This window comes from Buceros rhinoceros, unplaced genomic scaffold (assembly GCF_000710305.1).
Source record: "Buceros rhinoceros silvestris isolate BGI_N320 unplaced genomic scaffold, ASM71030v1 scaffold446, whole genome shotgun sequence".
Classification (NCBI taxonomy): Eukaryota; Metazoa; Chordata; class Aves; order Bucerotiformes; family Bucerotidae; genus Buceros; species Buceros rhinoceros.
The window spans coordinates 164,713-182,601 of record NW_010416721.1 but is presented as its reverse complement, the minus strand read 5'-3'; the positions used below and the strand labels follow the sequence as shown (position 1 = coordinate 182,601).

The 17,889-nt window shown below is 39.1% G+C and overlaps 1 protein-coding gene across 1 annotated transcript in view; it reads left to right on the top strand.

The window, feature by feature from the left end:
• Nucleotides 1–5,556, top strand: part of LOC104494984 (inactive N-acetylated-alpha-linked acidic dipeptidase-like protein 2) — a gene marked incomplete at its 5' end in the record, with an annotated part of 115,000 nt that extends 109,444 nt beyond the window's left edge. The window contains one exon of the mRNA XM_010137892.1: nt 5,358–5,556. Coding sequence (XP_010136194.1) covers nt 5,358–5,556 — 199 coding nt within the window. The remainder of the gene's footprint in view (nt 1–5,357) is intronic.
• Nucleotides 5,557–17,889: the final 12,333 nt, after the last annotated feature.

Below are 17,889 nucleotides of genomic sequence, written 5' to 3'. Positions count from 1 at the left end.
TCAAGCTGAAGCTTATTCTAGAGGTTTAGGGTTCAGTGATAATTCAATAAGAGATCAGTGTGGTTTATGACAATGTGTTCATTACCTTCAAAAAAGATAACTGCAGGGAAGTAAAACATAATGTATCTTGTAACTAACTATCATTCCAGTTTGGCTTCTCTTTTTTCCTTTGTTTATTTGGCAGGCAATCAAGCCAAGCCTTGAGACACTTCACAGAGCTGCCAAAATCAGGATTTATTTTTTTAACAAGCCCTAGTCTAAATTGGCCTCTCAGAAATGAATTCAAACCTGGAATAATTACGTCCTTGTAGTCCATGTCCCAACAGGATTTTGTTAAATGCAGATTTACCATAACATCCGTTTGCCATAATTGACTCAATTAGAGGGGTCCTAACTCCTGTCTCTTACGTGAGATAAATTTCCATCTGGCAAGGACAGAATTTATCTCGTTTACCACTGTCACATAACGATGCCTTCGAAACGCCTTTCCGTTGATTAGACTTTATTTAGGCTGATACCTACATTACCCCTAGCTTATCAATTGCTGACACCGTGCAAACACTTATCTTTCTGGCAGACCCTCACCTTTGAGTGTACATGATTTTAGAACGTCACTTTCTGTAATATATACTGGTGGAACAATTTGCAGTCCTATAAATGATAGCACTAAGTGAAGGCAGTTGATGGCTCTTAAAAAAGGATGTGATGTGTAACAAATGTTAGGAACAACATATTACAAATAAAGGATCCTTAAACAGGACATTTGGGGGGACTTAGTGAAGGAATAGAGTGACTTTTACAGATAAGTTGTCCTAAAAGGTTGGCTGTCATATCCCCATCTTCCATTCATGATTTTCAATGATACGGCCCCAGAGCCAGTAACTTCCACCATATGATCCAGAGAGAAATGAGCATTGTAGAAAAAAGTTTGTCCTCGGGGTCAGCTATAATAACATGAAATGACAGTTCACTGGTGCATAAATTTTATCCTAATAAAAGTTAGTCTTACATGGCTAGCAACTGTAATTTTATAATGATAAACCTTCTGCTACGATAGTGCTGTGAAATGAAATAGGTAGGATTAAAAAACTGTATATGGGTGTCAAAAAAGTTTAAAAAATAGGAGGGGAATCAAAAGGATAGGGCACCCAGAGGAAGAAGGGAATCTTTCTGTACCATCACCGTAAAATATTCTGAAATACAAACTTGTAAACAAACTAGTACACATCAGCTCATGCAGTTTCCAGGGAAGAAGAATTTGTAATATTTTTATGTCCCACGATAAATAAACACCCCATGAAACTGGAATTCCCAACATATAGATATTATTATTAGAATGCATTTATTTATTTGTTTGTTTCTTTACCAAGCTAATAATATCTTGTGTTTTACAAATGTGAATGAAAATCAACTCCTAGATGTAAGAAAAGTGAATTTAAAAATGAACAGTATCGAGAGAAGGAGAAATGCGGAGAATCTGTGTTTTGGTGTGCTTTTTTTTCTTGGAGAGTACAAGAAATAATAATTCAGAGATTTAAAAAGTGGAATTTGTGAGGATGCTGAAGCATCTCTAGGTGTGTTATAACTGGAATAGACGCAGGCTGCCTATAGCATTTGTGTGTGAACACTTCTAATGGGATTCCACAGAGGAAACGTGCACTTACTTCATCTGGGACTGTATACTTGCCATCTTGTCCTAATGATTTAATAACTACTTCTCAAAATCTCAAATGTGAGCTCTTGGATGGGAGACTCTTTGTAAGTACTTGAATAATTCAGCTTGAGTTATACATTACCTACACACAAACTTTCCTTGTAAGCTAAAAAATCATTTTTCATGGCAAGAATAATGTAGTTAGTTTTATCTTGTACTGTCCAGTTTTTCTAATATAAGCTCCAAAATAGTTTGAGGTTGTGTTAAAGTCAATATTTTAGTGTAATCTCTCATTCAAGAATTGGTCAAATTCGTTTTGGTCTGGTGGGGGTGACATTATATCCTTATTTGCAATAATGTAAAACAGCATTTAACTCTAACGATGGTTTTTTTGACCAACAGTGTTTATGTTCCTCGGCCTGCAATGGGCTCGTAAAAGTTATAGAAGAGATTCTTCTAGAATTACTTTTTTTTCGTTTCTATGCCTTAGTTTGCTAAGGCTCATTCTTTTGTTTGGAGCCAGTTTACCCCTTTCAGTGGTACTGCCTGACGTTATTAATTAGGTTTCCTACTTCAGTGTCATGCTTTCCAGGTCACTGTCCTGTGCCATTGAAACAAGCCCGTTAAGGTGAATGATGGGTGTTGTAATGTCATTAGTGTCATCAATAACATATTGCACTTCTCTGTTTCGAAGTCTCTTTCCGTTTTGCAGGGGTCAGGTGGATGGTGTGAATTATATTTTTAAGATCAAAATAATTACAGATGAAGGTAGATACTTCAGCAATTAGTCCAGAGGCTGCAATTGTTGGTTTAGAGGTGAAGGCTACAAAACCAATTTGTATGAAGGATTGTTTAAATAATTGAATTTCACAGTGTAAATTAAAGTTGCTTGATATCATTATGCATGTTGTGGTCACATAGTGATATCTTGTACCAATGAAATGGCTGGGTTTTATTTTCCGGTCCATGTGTAACCTTTAATGAAAACACTTTTTGACTTGTAAAAGCTTGGAAGTGATAAACTGGACTAAATAAACTTGGATGAAGATAAGACACTAAGTTGTATAAATTGATTCTCATGAACATGCATAAGGAGAGAAATCATTTTATGCCACAAAAGGGTGGCATGACTTGCCAAGCAAAGATAAGTAATTGGAAAATATCAGACATTGGTGAAAATTCCTAGCAAAAAATCCTGAAAAACCAAGTGCTGTATAATTTTACTTATTTGCGTACAAAAAACCCAACAAATAGGTTCTGTCATACTGTACACTCAGCTCTGCTGAAGTCATACTACTATTGCAAAAGTTTAGATATTCTTTTAAATTATGACAGCAGACTGCTTGCCTCTTTCATTCACCAAACAACTAACATTTTCTCATTAGACACTGACATGTACCCCTGCTGACGTGGGGTAGGAATACTTATCTTTTACAGTGATCACCTGCCCATGGATTTACTGTGCAATCACCCGTGATTCCAAAATCACAGCAGTAGAGTTAAACTGTGTTAACATCCTTGTATCTCCAGGTAAACCATCTTTTCAGCCTGTTCAGCTCCACCCAATAAAAGCATAAAGGGATCGTAATATGGATCAGGATGCCAGTGTTGTAGGCATTTAGAGCAGAAATCCTGCTCGGTCAAACTCTTCCAGCCACCCGCAACCAGATAGGACTCTCACCTGCCTCCTGAGAGTAGAGAGTAATGTGATTATCCCTGGCATTGCCCCTGCTGTTCAGGGGCTTTGAGGAGTTGTGAAAAGGCTTCTGTCTCCCTGTGAACTATCGGAACTACAGAAGAGAGTTCTTCAAAAGCCTGGTTTTGCTTGCACTGATCTCAGCAGGAGTCACTGAATCGATTTCAGAGGGAGCAAAATCAATCCGTGCTTTGAAAACGACAGTATTTCCCATAGTGCAGCTTATCCTTAAAAACCAGCCAACCAAGAATTAGTCTGGTTCTTAACATATACGGTTTTCATTTACCATATCACAGAGACGCTTTAGAGATGCTTGAGTGTAAGGTGCATTGGAGTCTCAAGGAACAGCTGAGGAGTGAGGAAGCAGACAGTTGTCCTCTGGCTGAAGAAGTTATTGCCACATCTGCTTGTTAGTGTCCTCTCAATAGAGGTTTCTGTCCCTGCTGAGCTGTTCCTGCAAGTGCTCTTAACCCGTTTCAGTCTGAGTGGTCTAGGTCAGTGACGACCTACTGTTGAAACTAAGCTATCCTTCTCCTGCAGTGTTGGATTTGAACCATTTTCCTCCTCTGTTTCAAACTCTTCAGTCTGGCATTGCAGAACACTGGAAATGGGTGGATGTATTGCTGTCTGGGGGGTACAAACCTTCCCCTTCCTATTGCACATTGCCAGGTTTGGATATAAACCCAGTATACAAAGGTAAAAACATAAAGACTGGAAAACTGTGTTAGGAGGATAGGAGTTATTTCATATCTTTGAAAAACATTGCCCCTCATTCAAAGATTTTTTTTCAAACTGGAAACCACGGCAGAAGATTGTAGATGTTCTGTGGTGTCATTTATTGGGCTGCTTGGTTACCATTCCCCCTTGCAGACTGGCAATGAGATGATTCATATAATAGTAAGATGAACTCTTGAGGTCATCTGTCTTGCGGGTCCTTGGCAGCTTTATTACCAACTTGGAGTTGCCGTTGGGCCTGTTCTGTCATGCAGTTAGGTTACTAATGGAGTATCTAAGTTGTCCTGCTTTCTTGCTGGTTTCATTCTGTGAAAAAACTCTTCCCCTGCCCTGAACACCTCCCTTATATTTAAGGATGAAGTCCTGCACCAAATCATGTGTAGTTTGCCTGTTTTGAATTTCACTCACTTCTGTTTACAATCAAAGGAGCTTCTGGGTGGGGATTTATGATATTTATATGCTCTTTTAATTAGTGTAATGATTACACTTGCTTCTAGATAACATTTATAGCCTGCCTCAAAGAGTCTCCTTGAAACCACCGACGAGCTTTGAATTCTGAGCCTTCAGCACCTCGTACAGATAACATTTCCAAGGGATCAGATGTTACTTTTGCATGTGTCTCTATACAAGCCATTAAAAAGTCTTGTAGTTATTAAAGGAAAACACATTTTGTTTCATCAGGGTTTAGTTCTACATTCCGTTTATTTCCTTCCTCATGCATGCGACATTAAAAATGGGTTTCTCTTGTTCTGATGCCACAAAAGATTATTGATGAAATAAAGGCTCTGCTGAAGGCAATGAGAGTTTTACCATTGACTTCAATGCAGCTGGAATTTCACCTCTGAAGCGTGAAATAAATAACAGGAGCGGATAGGGGGGAAAAAAAGCCAAAACAAACCATTCCATGCCTAGGGTCCGCAGTAATAACCAAACTTTTTTCAGAGGGGAGTAAATGGAATACAGCTAAGACATGAAGTACTTCATGAGGAGCGTGATAGGTCTAACAGTCAAAATCATGAATTGTTGAAGAGGAATGTGAGATTTCTTTGACGGATATAGTGAATGTTTCAGTGTATGTACACCTAGACCAATGAACAGATGCGGTTTACAAAGCCCTAATAAATACGCAGTTGTCTTTCAGTTTGCCATGGGTCAGCTTCACTGTGCATAATGTGTGTCATCTGTGAAGCGTGGCTGATACTTGGGGGATTTCTTGATGATTTCTGATTGTTTTGGGTGAAAATTTTACCATTTCCCATTGTTCTCTTTTAGAAATATTCTTTACAGACTAGATGAAAGGACAAGCCAATTTTCAATACTGCTAGAGGCACTGGAGCACTGCAAACTACATCAGTCAAATGAGACCCTTCAAGCAGCCTTGTCAGAGGTGCTGAACAGCATCAATTCAGCTCAGGTTTACTTCAAAGCAGGACTTGATGTGTTTGAGAATACCTTAGCTGGAAAGAAATGAGAGGATTCTCTGCATTCCAAGACGTTTGTTTACACCTTGCTAAACAAAAGTTCGACTTGGACCAGAATTTCTCTGAGGATGAAACCTTTCTCAACTTTCCTTTCAGTTGGCGCTTAAAGGTACTGCAATGAGTGTTTTTATAAATATAAAACAGTCTTTTGCACTGTTCGCAGTATATCTCAAATGTCTGTTTCTGAATGTATAAAACATAATGAGAGGGAATAACTGTTAAGATAGGATTTTTGGAAGGACATCTGCTGTATTTTTATACATAAAATATATTTTTATGACTAAGAGATCAATCTTGCAAAGTACCAAGCACATCCCGCAATATGCCGAAGACCTGGTTCTGAGACACCCCAGACGTGTTCCCAGGTGAGCTTTCCATGCCTACTCTGTCAGAAAAAGTGACTGAAGTATACTCTCGTGTTTCTCAACTTTCTCAGCAAACTCATCTTCCTTACTCTTTCCAGAGTAAGCAGTTGAGGGATGTGGCATTTCCTTGGGTATCCAGGGCCAGAGTTAAGCAGGAAATGCACCAAACCCTTACTAGTGCAATCCAACATCTTTACTCCTGTGGAACAATAAATACCTCAATTCTGAGAATTAACTTTGATTATCCCATTTCTGCATGAAAAAAGGGATGTTTTCTCTAATAATTCTTGGAGAGGACATTTTTGTGATGATTTCAAATTATTTGAAAAGTTTGAATCAGTAGTTTCACTTGTACAAAGATACTTTAAATCTTTATGTTAAATAAAAGAACTGCCTAGACTTACAAGGTTACGGGTTACCACAGCAGCCCACTTCAAGGTCTCCCTACCAGAGAGCAGTAAATGACAACAAGGCCTCGAAGTTCTGGGAACATTTTTGTATTCCCACCACTCAGCCACCCACTATTCCAGGCTGGATCATTCCTGGCATATAGAACCTGGAGTGTTGTCAAAAAAGTGTAAGGAAAACATAAATTCATTCCCTACGGTAGAACCGGGAATCCACCTCTGAAGGTCACAAGCTGATGAAGCATATTGCAGGGCTGAAACTCAAATCTCTTTTGCATTGGTGGAAGCCCTGTACAAAGCCTGTAATCACACCGTTCCCTTGTTGGCCTGAAGTCGTCTGTGAATTAAAAGATCAGGAGGTTCAGTGTCCTAATCTCTGAGGGTATGCACACTTCAGAACTGCAGATCTTGATAAGTTGAAATTGTCAAGCCCTGTTGGGTTTAGAGTTTTACAATCTCAGATAATTCTGGGCTTAGAGCTTAAAAATTTAATTTTATATAGATACTTAGATTTGAAATATAATTTATTTGATGGAAACATTAAATGTGTTGTTACCCAGTGTGCTATGGAAGCATTACAGAAACATTTCAGGTTGCGATACAAATGGAAAAAGTATCTCCATTAATGTAAAAAAATTGCCTTCTGGAAAATCTGAAAGTGTACAATTTGTTGAAAGACTTTTTAAAGTGCATCTCACATAGCAAGAAATGAGAGCTGTTTACAAATCTGTGTCTCTATTTCCAAAAGTCCTTGGCAAATGGGCCTCTGTTAGCAATGACCGGGGACAAGGTACATATAGATAGACATTTCTTTGCAAGTTACAATCATAACATGGGCAAAAGCATCCCGGGTCTGAGCAGAGGCGGAGCTGTGCGGTTGTACAGCTACCACCAAAGTGGGAATATGTTCAGCATCAGTCAGTGCAACTGCACGAGCTTAAGTATGGTTATCTCTTGTCTTTACTTGGCATGTGATAAGCAAGAATATATGATAATAACTTTGATAATGCTGGTACCAACTCAGTTCAATGCAGAGAGAATTTGACTTTTGAAGAGTTAACATTTTTTCCTGGTACTATAATGTTCGTTCATCCCCTTGTTTCCATAGTTTTTATTATTGTAATACTTAAATGGTTGGAATAGCCACGTTTGAACATTGTATCTTTATTTTGTGATAGCATTGGGGGATGTACTGTGCAAACTACATTTCAACTGTATTTTCTAATAGGGACCACTCCTCCAACAGTTCATTTAGTAACACGTTTTATTTAGAGTGCTGACTCACTGTGGAGCCAGCATCTATGGTCTTAAATGATATAGGGTCCAGTGCCACTAAGTGACTGAAAATAGAGATTCATACCTCGTTCAACTCTGCCAGCTGGATGTAGTAAGTGCTTTCTCAGTCTTAGTGAGTATATTCCACCAAAACCACCTCTAATGTAACCAAAGCATACTCATCAAAATCGGTGAAATCCACTGGGAAGAGCATCCCTCATGTATTTCTCAACCATGTAATTCCTCACTAAAACATTTATCTTGTTTTGTCACTAATGTCCTTCTATAACCAATTTTAAAACATGATCCTCAAAGTACTCCACTGCTACTATGAATGCCTGTCTGTTGTAGAGACAATCATATATTCTTGTTGGCGAGATGAATCAGATGAGCTATTTGGGGACTTAAATGCATTGATTTCAATGTCATCTCACACTTCTAGGTCTCTAGGCTTTTATTTCAAGTGTTCAGATCTTACATATAAGTGAGTGCTCAGTGATAATATTGTACCATTATAGCTTTGGAAAAGGCACTTTTGAGCTATATCCTTCCATTGATTTTTAAATCCTACCTATTGACTTCAAAGAATTTATAGCAAGTTAAGGTCCTAAATACCTGATGTGTTTCTAATGTAGAATTTTTGCTCAGTCAGCTGTGGAACATCAGCTAAAGGAAGGTGTTAGTAAATCACAGTAGCTTACCCAGATTGAATTCGTTCCTATATTGTGTTGAAATAAATGGAGCACCCTTAAAGGCAGAAGTATGTTTGCAAATTGCCTGAATGACACTAAAAATTTGTTACCTTTTTCAGAAACATCAACTGCCAGAAGCAGTATAACAAATGCATTGATTGCTAGGTAATCTGGAGTCATGCTCACAGTGACCAGAAAATCCCTGCAGCTTGCAATATTTGTATGTTGAAAGAGTTGATAATAAAAAGCTAATAAGATTTTATTAGTGCCTATTTTAAAGAGGCCGTAAAGAAGCTAGAGTACAATCAACTCAGGTGAAGAACATGGGAGCTGGCTTTTTTACCTTAAAAAGGGCAGTGAATTTCTTTTACCATCCAAGAAAAGTATTGTCTCTGTGAATACACCAACACACAAATGCCTTGTATCTCCAAAACATTGTACAAACACTAATTTACTTGCAGTGATATGATACATCTACATAAACATAGATGTGAATAATAACTACACGAGAAAAATTGCAAGCTCTTTGCACTCCCTCACATACCTTTTAGGAGAGTATTTCAGTCTAGAGGTGCAAAAGAAGGCAGTTCAGCTGATCTGAGTCTTGCATCAGTAGATGGGGAAAGGTTAAATCTTTCAGATAACACAGACAGGACCTCTGGAGGTCATCTAGTTCAACCTCCCTGCTCAGGCAGGGTCCCCTAGAGCCAGCTGCGCAGGAGAGACTATGGTCAGATGACTTCTGAATATCTTCCAAGGATGGAGATTCCACAACTCCTCTGGGCAACCTGTGCCAGTGCTTGGTCACCCTTACAGAGGAAAAGTGTTTCCTTTGCCCATAGATACAGTTTCTTAAAATCTCTCCCCTGTATTTCTTAGTTGTTAAATTAATGTAATTAGTTGAATTGCAAACATTCAAAAGATAGCCATCATTTCACTCAGTGAAAACTCATCACCAAGGTCTCTAGGATTTCACAGTTAATACGTTCGGAAGTTTGATAAGGAGACTCGTCCTTCCAGGCATGGAGTTTGGGGTTTACTTTTCAATTGTAGAGACTAATGTCTTTATCTTTCGAGGTCTTTCTGTACAGTCCCTGGTTTCCAGTCACAGGATTTCTGTATACATTAAGAGAGTGACTGAAAACTAAAGATGCATTAAAAAATGCAGGGAGAAAAAATACCCATCAGCATACGCGTGGCTATGGGCTACGAATATGTCTGTTTTACTGTGGGAGCTCAGTGCAATTCTGTGGCTTGTGTTACGCAGAAAGTCAGGCAAGATAACGGTACGTGTCATTCTGGCTTTAAAATCTATTAACTACTATAAACATAGTTATGTCTGGGCCTGTATTCGCAAGGGAGCAGTTAAGAGTTTCCTCAAAAGCCTTGTGTTAAGAGCTGTTATCTGTGTTGCTCGGAAATGGGTACCTCTGACAGGCGTTGCGGTTGCTATCTCAGGAAATAAGCATAATGTGGAAGATGTTCTTTCCATTTAGTGCTCTATAACATTTTAGCAGTGTTCTGCCAGTCCCAGAAAGGCGAGTGAGAGGAAACAAATCTCATTTCAAGATGCCTGGGACCTGAATTTTTAAAATGGTTAACCTTATACAGCACTATAACTGTTCAAAACACAGTAAGGTGTCTTCTGTTTGAGCTCTGAGTCTACAAAACTTGGGATAGAGACTCCAGTATGGCAAGTACATGTCTCAGAAATATAGAATGCTCTGTTACTGTCTATTAAAAGTTATTTTAATGGTAAAAATTACTTGCGTACCAACGCAGGGATAGGATTTCATCTTCCTGTATAGTTTTTTTGGTGGCTTTAACCATCAGGCTGTCTTTTCTCCCTCTGCCACCATCTTCTCCAACCCCCTGCATTCCCTGCATTCAACTTCTCTTACACTCTCATGAAGTGTGATGACTTCCCCCATTCTTCACCACCTTTTTTCAGTCATTCCCACTAGTTTTCTGTCTGCATTCTGGTTCCTTATTGTTTCTTAGTCATGCCATTAACTTACCAACTACCACTTCTTAGTCTCCCCTTTAATTCACCAACCACCAAGTTAGTCCCACTTTTTTCTCTCTCTGATCTCAGTCATGCCTTTTATTCCCCATCCAGTTCTTAACTTACCCCTCATAAATTTAGATTCTTATTCCTGGTACAGCTGACCATAATGAAGAGCTGAAAGTGATGGAAAAGTCCTGCTCAGCTCCAAAATTATAAAATACAAGGAGACATTGTCTGTTAAATTCCAAGTAGTCTCTTCTGAGTATGTGCAAACAGCAGTTTTTCAATTATAACTTGATTGGATGGAAGCAATTTTTCATGGGGCCCGCAAAGTATTTTATCTTATCTTCTTCCTCTCTAATGCCTGGACCAGGAAATTCCTTCAAAAGTATCAGTGCAGGCAGGTGATAATCATGAAAATTTTGAAACAAAGTTTTTGAAGTTGGATGAATAAGAAATTATAGACGGACTTAACCAGAGATGGTACTACCTGCCTACAAAATAAAATAAGCGGTCTGTGAGCATGTCATTTTTTCCTGACCTTGTGCACGCCATCCAGTACCTTTCATTATGTGACGGCTGCGTGTGAAACGTAGGTGTGTAAATATACTGTACTGCAGTGCTTTAAGTGATAAAGAATGATCAGGACTCAAGCCATATGCACAAACCTGTACTTGAACATGCACACTTGAACCTAGGAAGTGCCTAAAAATAATGAATACTCACCTAAGGAGCAAAGGATTTAAGAATATCTGAATTAGACTGTGTGTTTACCAAAACTGTGGTGCTATCAAGCTTAATATATTTTTTCCCCTTATTTTAATCCCTTTGCTGCTGGTTATTTCTGGTGTTGTTCATACGCACTCATCATAACTGGAGAATATGTACACCTACAGATTTAGATTTACTGAAAGCTTATATTTTCCCTCAGGCTTACTGGCTTGCTCTGTTTTTCAGCAGAGTTGACTTTACTGTGACTGCTGATGAGGGTTCTATTCCACATGAGTGAGGTCAGCAGAATTTGGCCACTGTTTATGGAATTTCCTAAAAGATTTGGTATCAGAATATTGTTCATTTGTGTTTAGTCTTTCATCTCTCAACACAGATTATTACAAGCAGTTTTTCAAAAAGTGGGCAGGAGTCTCTTGGTCAATGTTAAGAAGACCCACAGGGCAGAATATAAATGTGTATGTACAAGTGATGTCTTATAATCTAGTATTAACTTAATAGTTATTATAAATGTTGGCACAGACTAATGCACACATTCTCTTATGAGCTTCACAGATTGGAATTAATACAAGGGCTTAATTTAAGAAATGTAATCAGAATACAGGCATGGAACAACTTTTTTTTGCTGTGTAAATGTACTATATGCTTACCCGTCTGCCTAATACATTTGGTTAAAAAAGATTAGGGTTTTGTTTAAGCTCCTTTCCTCTGATTTATTCTCCAACAAGCCTTTGAAAATGCAGTCTTGCTCTTTATTTTTCTTTCAAACGTGTGCTGAATTTATTATTTATGGAAAGCTTATCATGTGTTAAGACAGTGTAATGTTTTCTTGCCTCTTCATTCCTGGATTATTTGGTAGAATTAAAAGCGTTATTTCAAAGAATGGTCTTTGGAAGAAGGTCCTTTACTGACCAGTAAATGTATATGATATTGTGCTTGAGTGGCTGCCTTTACCATGCTGTCGTATAGGTGTGCAGTATGACGCTTTGAGGCACTAATTTAAGAAAACAAACTTTTTTCTAAATACTATTAGAGAGACCTGCTAATTTTCCCCCATTTGAGACTGTTTTCTCCTGAGCATACTGGTGGAATAGCAATGTAATACCAAGTTCTCTTAGCACCTGCTACAAGCTCTAACTACAGAACAGGGTTAGGGGGTTGTCTGAGCTGTCAGGTATTTCCACAGCTTTTAATCAGCGTCTCCCGTAGCCCTACTCAGCTTTTATGTAGCACAGTCCGATACCAGTCTGAATGACACCGAGGCGAGGTGGATAGCTCTGACTGATGTGTTAGCTTGCTACAGAAATTGCTTTTGCCCCTTATCCGTAAGAAGTTAAATATAACACTTTTGGAGTTTTCAGTGTGTACTGAGGGTTCTGAAAAAGTACTGCAGTCTCATTTCCTGTTCTCAAATACTGAAACACCTTGTAGTCTATGAATCCACTAGACGAAAAATAAGGAGATGCTTAATATTTCATACTTATAGCAGATACAACGAACACAAATTCGCTTTGTTTTCCGTTTGCAGTTTGTGCGAGTTCATAGAATTGTAGAATGGTTTGTGTTGGAAGGAACCTTTAAAGATCATGGGCAGGTTGCTAGACCAGGTTGCTCAAAGCCCTGGCCAGACCGGCCTTGCACACTTCCAGGGATGGGTCATCCACAACCTCTCCAGGCAACCTGTGCCAGTGCCTCACCACCTTCCCAGTGAAGAATTTTTTCTAATCTAAATCTACCCTTTTTCACTTTAAAGCCATTACCCATCATCCTATCACTACATGCTCTTGTAAAAAGTCCCTCCCCCTCTTTCCTGTAAGCCCTTTTCAGGTACTGGAAGGCTGATACAAGATCTCCCCAGAGCCTTCTCTTCTCCAGGCTGAACAACCCCAGCTCTCTTAGCCTGTCCTCACAGCGGGGGGTTAATATGCCACACACTCTTATCATATATGTTATGATTTGATATTCTGAGACAAATGGAAAATGAATGTGATTCCATATCCAGAGGACGTATAACAAATTCAGGGAACACTGCACATTCAAGTATCATAACCATTTGCTTACAGTGAGAAAAAGTACAAGTTATGATACTTTGAACAGATACTTTTGGGGTTTTTAGTACTGGTCTGGAAAATTATATTCTTCCATGTAAGGCCAGGTTTGAGCGTTGCATTCATACCTAGCAGCATGGTAATATATTGTATGTCCTCATTGCTGTACCTTTGAGGATTGATGCTCAAATGCTGCTATCAGTGATCACGTTAGTCTCAATACAAACTATTATTTTTATGTCATGTAACACCTTACAGAGTTTACCTAATTGGATGGAATATGCCAGGATTTCTGAATTTGAATGCAAAAGAGCAGCTGTCAAGTTGAGTTGTCAATCTTTGACATAGAATGTGAGACACCTGAATTCCATTCCTCCATTCCATCTACTTCTAAATTTTCATGTAGTGAAATCAAGTTGCCACAATTGCTAGCTAGTCGGTTTGGAATGTTAAGTAACTAGGGGTTTTGACCATGCAGTAATACAAACTTGATGCAGTGATTTCTGGAAACCAATAAATACCATGTTATGTGGAAATGTGCAATGAAAGGTTGATTTTTATAACACATTGTAGAATGTCGACTAGGAACAGAATAGCTTATTTGCAGAATTAGTTTACTTTGTATCAATTTGTACTTTTATAACATAGCATAATAAAAAGGTAACATTGGCCATTAATGTAAGTAGATTCTACGTACTTTGATTAACAAGCACATTTTACTTGTTTGTGCTATGAATATGATTTTTGCAGTCCATGAGAGTGTTTGTACAGAAGGCAGCGTGGGCTGGAATTCAGTCACAGACATTTTGTGAAAGTGGTTGTGAATCAGACAACATTTTTCCATAGTTACATTTTTGCTGGAAATTAAACTGGAATATGAAGATGTGTATAATGTACGTTGCACTGAATGATTTGGAATTGTATTCGTTTGCTTTTCTGTTGGTGTTGCTTTCTTTTTCTAATTGGCTCTGCCAGTGAGCTGTAACATATGCCTCTCAAGCTGCTGATTCAGTAACATGGATCCCAAGGCATTAAAACATAATGGGAAAAAGGAAAAAAGCAAGGATGAAAAAATTGGCTAGACAGAACCTTAGAACCTGAGACGTGATGAGTTACTGCCAGGTAAATTTTGAATTACCCACTTTTTTAGGTGCTATAGAAAGCCCAGATATTCAGATAATTGGTCTTTTGGGTTGGAAGAAATTGTCCCTGTATGTTTTTGAGCATTGTGTATTTGAAAAGCAGATAGAGACTTTGAATCAAACTCAAAGTATCCAGGATGGGACTTTGGTGGTGGGGGGCGGGGAGGGGGTGAAAAAAGAAGCTACTGAACAACTGTAATACTATCTCAAGAAAGAGACCAGTCAGTTCTGACAGTCTTGATGATACAGAATATTCAGATTATATGAAGTTCAGATGATCAGGCTTTTTCCTGTAGTTCAGAGGTCCTCAAATTACATAGCAGTAATTATCTCATAAAAATATGAAACCCATGCTTTGCTTATATAATATGAGAACTTGGAGGCTTTTCTGTACTTATGAAGCACTTGAGAGGTGTACTGAAATAGTTTCATTGTAAAGTGAATGTGTATTTCCAAATTTTATTTCCATTTTTTGTAGGTTTTTTTGAAACTGCTTGCCTGTTTACCATGTTAAAAGGAAAAATAGAAGTGATACCTTGTTAATATTTTTAATCATGGCTAGATCATTAACCTAGTTAGATACGTTAGCTCCATGCAAAGTGCAGCTCTGACTAGAATATCTCATGTAACGTTAAAGACTTGTTTGTGAAACATACTCCTTCAGGATATGTTTCCTTTGAGCCATGTAAATTTGTGCCATGAAAATAAAAGCCAACTGTTTATCAACAATTTTATAGAAGTATCTGATTTGTGCTGATAGGTCTGTGAAGTCAATATTACTGTAAAATTTCAGTGAAGCCAAACGTCCTTTTTGTCGGTATCAAAATCTTCTGTGGCTCTGCACAGGAGATTGGACCATTGCCTGCTGAGCAAGAAAATTTAAAAAAAGTCCCAAACTTCCATCTGAGAAAGAAAATAGGAGGGGGGAGAGTGGGGGGAAATAAAAAATTGTGTTTAAGTGTTCCAGGTGGCCAGGCTTGGTATGGATCAGACTTGTCCAAGAGAATGGGAATATAACCAATCCTCTCCACTGTGTACTTTAACCTTGAGATTGCTACATGGCATTTCTTGCACCTGCGTTTCTCAAGTAGTAGCATCAGGATCCACGTGTGTGTGGTGAGAAGTGGTGTCTATGGGGTCAGGTAATTATGAAGACATTTGCTTTTTATATGAAGTGCAGATATGGTAACCATGCAACTGAAGTGATGAATATTTTAATGCTGTCACAGTGAACTGTTTATATACTTGGTTGATGAGCAAGAAGGGAGCAGAAACAGATTCGGGCCGGGGATAGCTGCTTGATGGGGCTAAGTGTGGATTGAAAGTCCTGAGTGTGGATCTGGGCACTGGGAAAGGCTGTGGCACCAGGTACCAGAAGGCACACAGTGGAGAGCTGGCCCTTGCCCGGAGAATTCTGATGCCAGTTTAACCAGCTCTGGATCTGTTCTGAATGCACTGTAGACCTGTAAGAGCAGTTCCGACCCACACCGATCTGTTTATTTTAGAAAGGGCAGGGTATGAAGTAGCTAAGATTTTTAACAGTAGCAAATCCTGTCTTTGAAAGAGAAACTCAGGGCTTTGCAAGTTATTTTCTGTATGCCATCAGAAGAGAATATAAAAGTGACTGTGAGAGTGGTGATGTGAGCTGAATCGATTTTGAGATAGTAACAACAACTAGATCACCATTTTCTCCCTAAGAGGCAAGAAGTAGGTGATCCTAGGACTGGGTAAGATAAGCTGGGTCTAAACATCTGAGTTTAAAAAGCCTTAAAGCCTTTTTTGAGGCAAATACAGAAAGACACCGAAGCAAAGAATTCTTTCAGTACAGTGACTTTGAATAGTCCATTGACCTTATTTCTAGCAAACTTCAATCTCTTTTTGCTTATGGTCCTCTTCTCAGATGCAGAGGCTCTGGGCTGTATCTCAAGTGTTGTAAATCACGATAGCTTCTTTGAGGCTGTCAGCTCACATCACGTGAAGATCTGATCTGCTGTTCGTAGCTCAGTCTTGAACACATGGAATCATTTTCTGGCATTACTTGACTATCTCATTTCAAAAGAAATCGAGTAAGGTTTCTAGCCAATGCCTCCAAATCACCTTTGGAGTATTTGCGCTGAGGTCAGTGCTGTGCCAGAGGTAAATTATCCCATTGGGTTAAAAGAACACATCAGAACTAATACCATGCCAGTATTTACTTCCTTTTAACACGTGTTGTTGGTTTAATAGCAAGTATTGTACTTAAAATTGGGCCTCTGCCTTAAACAAAGTTACCAATCATCCGTTAAGAATAAGCCTCCTTTATACTGTAAAATACAAACCAGCTTCATACAGTATCCTTCAGTATCCCTGAGCTGTGATTAGAGGGCAGGATGATGAGCGCAGTGCCCTGTCAGAACTGTGTCACAGTATCTTCTACAGGGAGAAGGGAAAATAATGGGTGGAGTTGTAGTTAAGAGCTGAAAATATAGAAACACAAAATGTAAAACTTAAACAGGAGAAGTGTTCACATGGTTATGCAATTTAGAATGGAAGTTGAAAATCTAGTATCTAAAACAAAACAAAATGGGTAAATATTGTGTCAGTACTAAAGAGACAAAACGGCCGAGAAATGCCTTTGATGGTATAAACCTGTGGAAGTTGTAACAGAAAACACGGGGAGAACCTTAAGGTTAAAAACTGGTCTAAGTTTAAATTATCTGGGTATGTGTAAGTTGTAATGTGAGGGAAGGTCTGCTGCCATATGACGAGTCACACACGGAGATGTCTAATACCTTTCAAAAAGGAACTGTTCTATTGCAAAGTGTAATATGGCTTCCAGAGAAACAAGGGGAAAAAAGAGGTTGCTGTCTGCATCTACCACAAACAGGTTGACATCTCTAACTGTATTTTTGTGGTTTTCCTCTGAATAATGATAGAGCTCAGTGTAAGAATTCATAAAGATGGATTTGTCTCTAGCCGGGGTGACAGGCAGGTGTTTGTCAGGGTAGGACTATGTATGAAAAATGGTCAAATTAGTTGAGTAAGTTTTCACATATGTCATGTGTCACTACATTTCCTAAAGTGAAAGATCACTGCATTATCTAAAATGAAGATGCAGAACTATGATGGGAGACTGTCGTGGTTTAACTCCAGCCAGCACTAAGCCCCACACAGCCACTTGCTCTCTCCCCACCGGTAGGGTGGGGGAGAGAATTGGGTAAAAGTGAGAAAATCCGTGGGTTGAGATAAAGACAGTTTAGTAGGTGAAGCAAAAGTCACACACCAGCAAAGCAAAGCAGGGGATTCATTCACTGGTTGCCACCGGCAGGGAGGTGTTCAGCCATCTCTGGGAAAGCTGGGCTCTGCCACGCGTAACAGCTCCTTAGAACAAAAAACACCATCACTCTGAACCTCCAACCCTTCCTTACTCTCCCCCCAGCTTTATGTGCTGAGCACAGGGTCTGGCTGGTTGGGGTCAGCTGTCCCACCTGTGTCCCCTCCCAACTTCTGTACCCCGAGCCTGCTCACAGTGGGGTGGTGTGACAAGCAGAAAACACCCTGACCCCGAGCCTGCACTGCTCCGTAATAACGCAAGCGTCCCGCTTGTTATCAACACTGTTGCCAGCACAAACCCAAAGCACAGCCCCACTCCAGCTACTGTGAAGAAAATTAACTCTA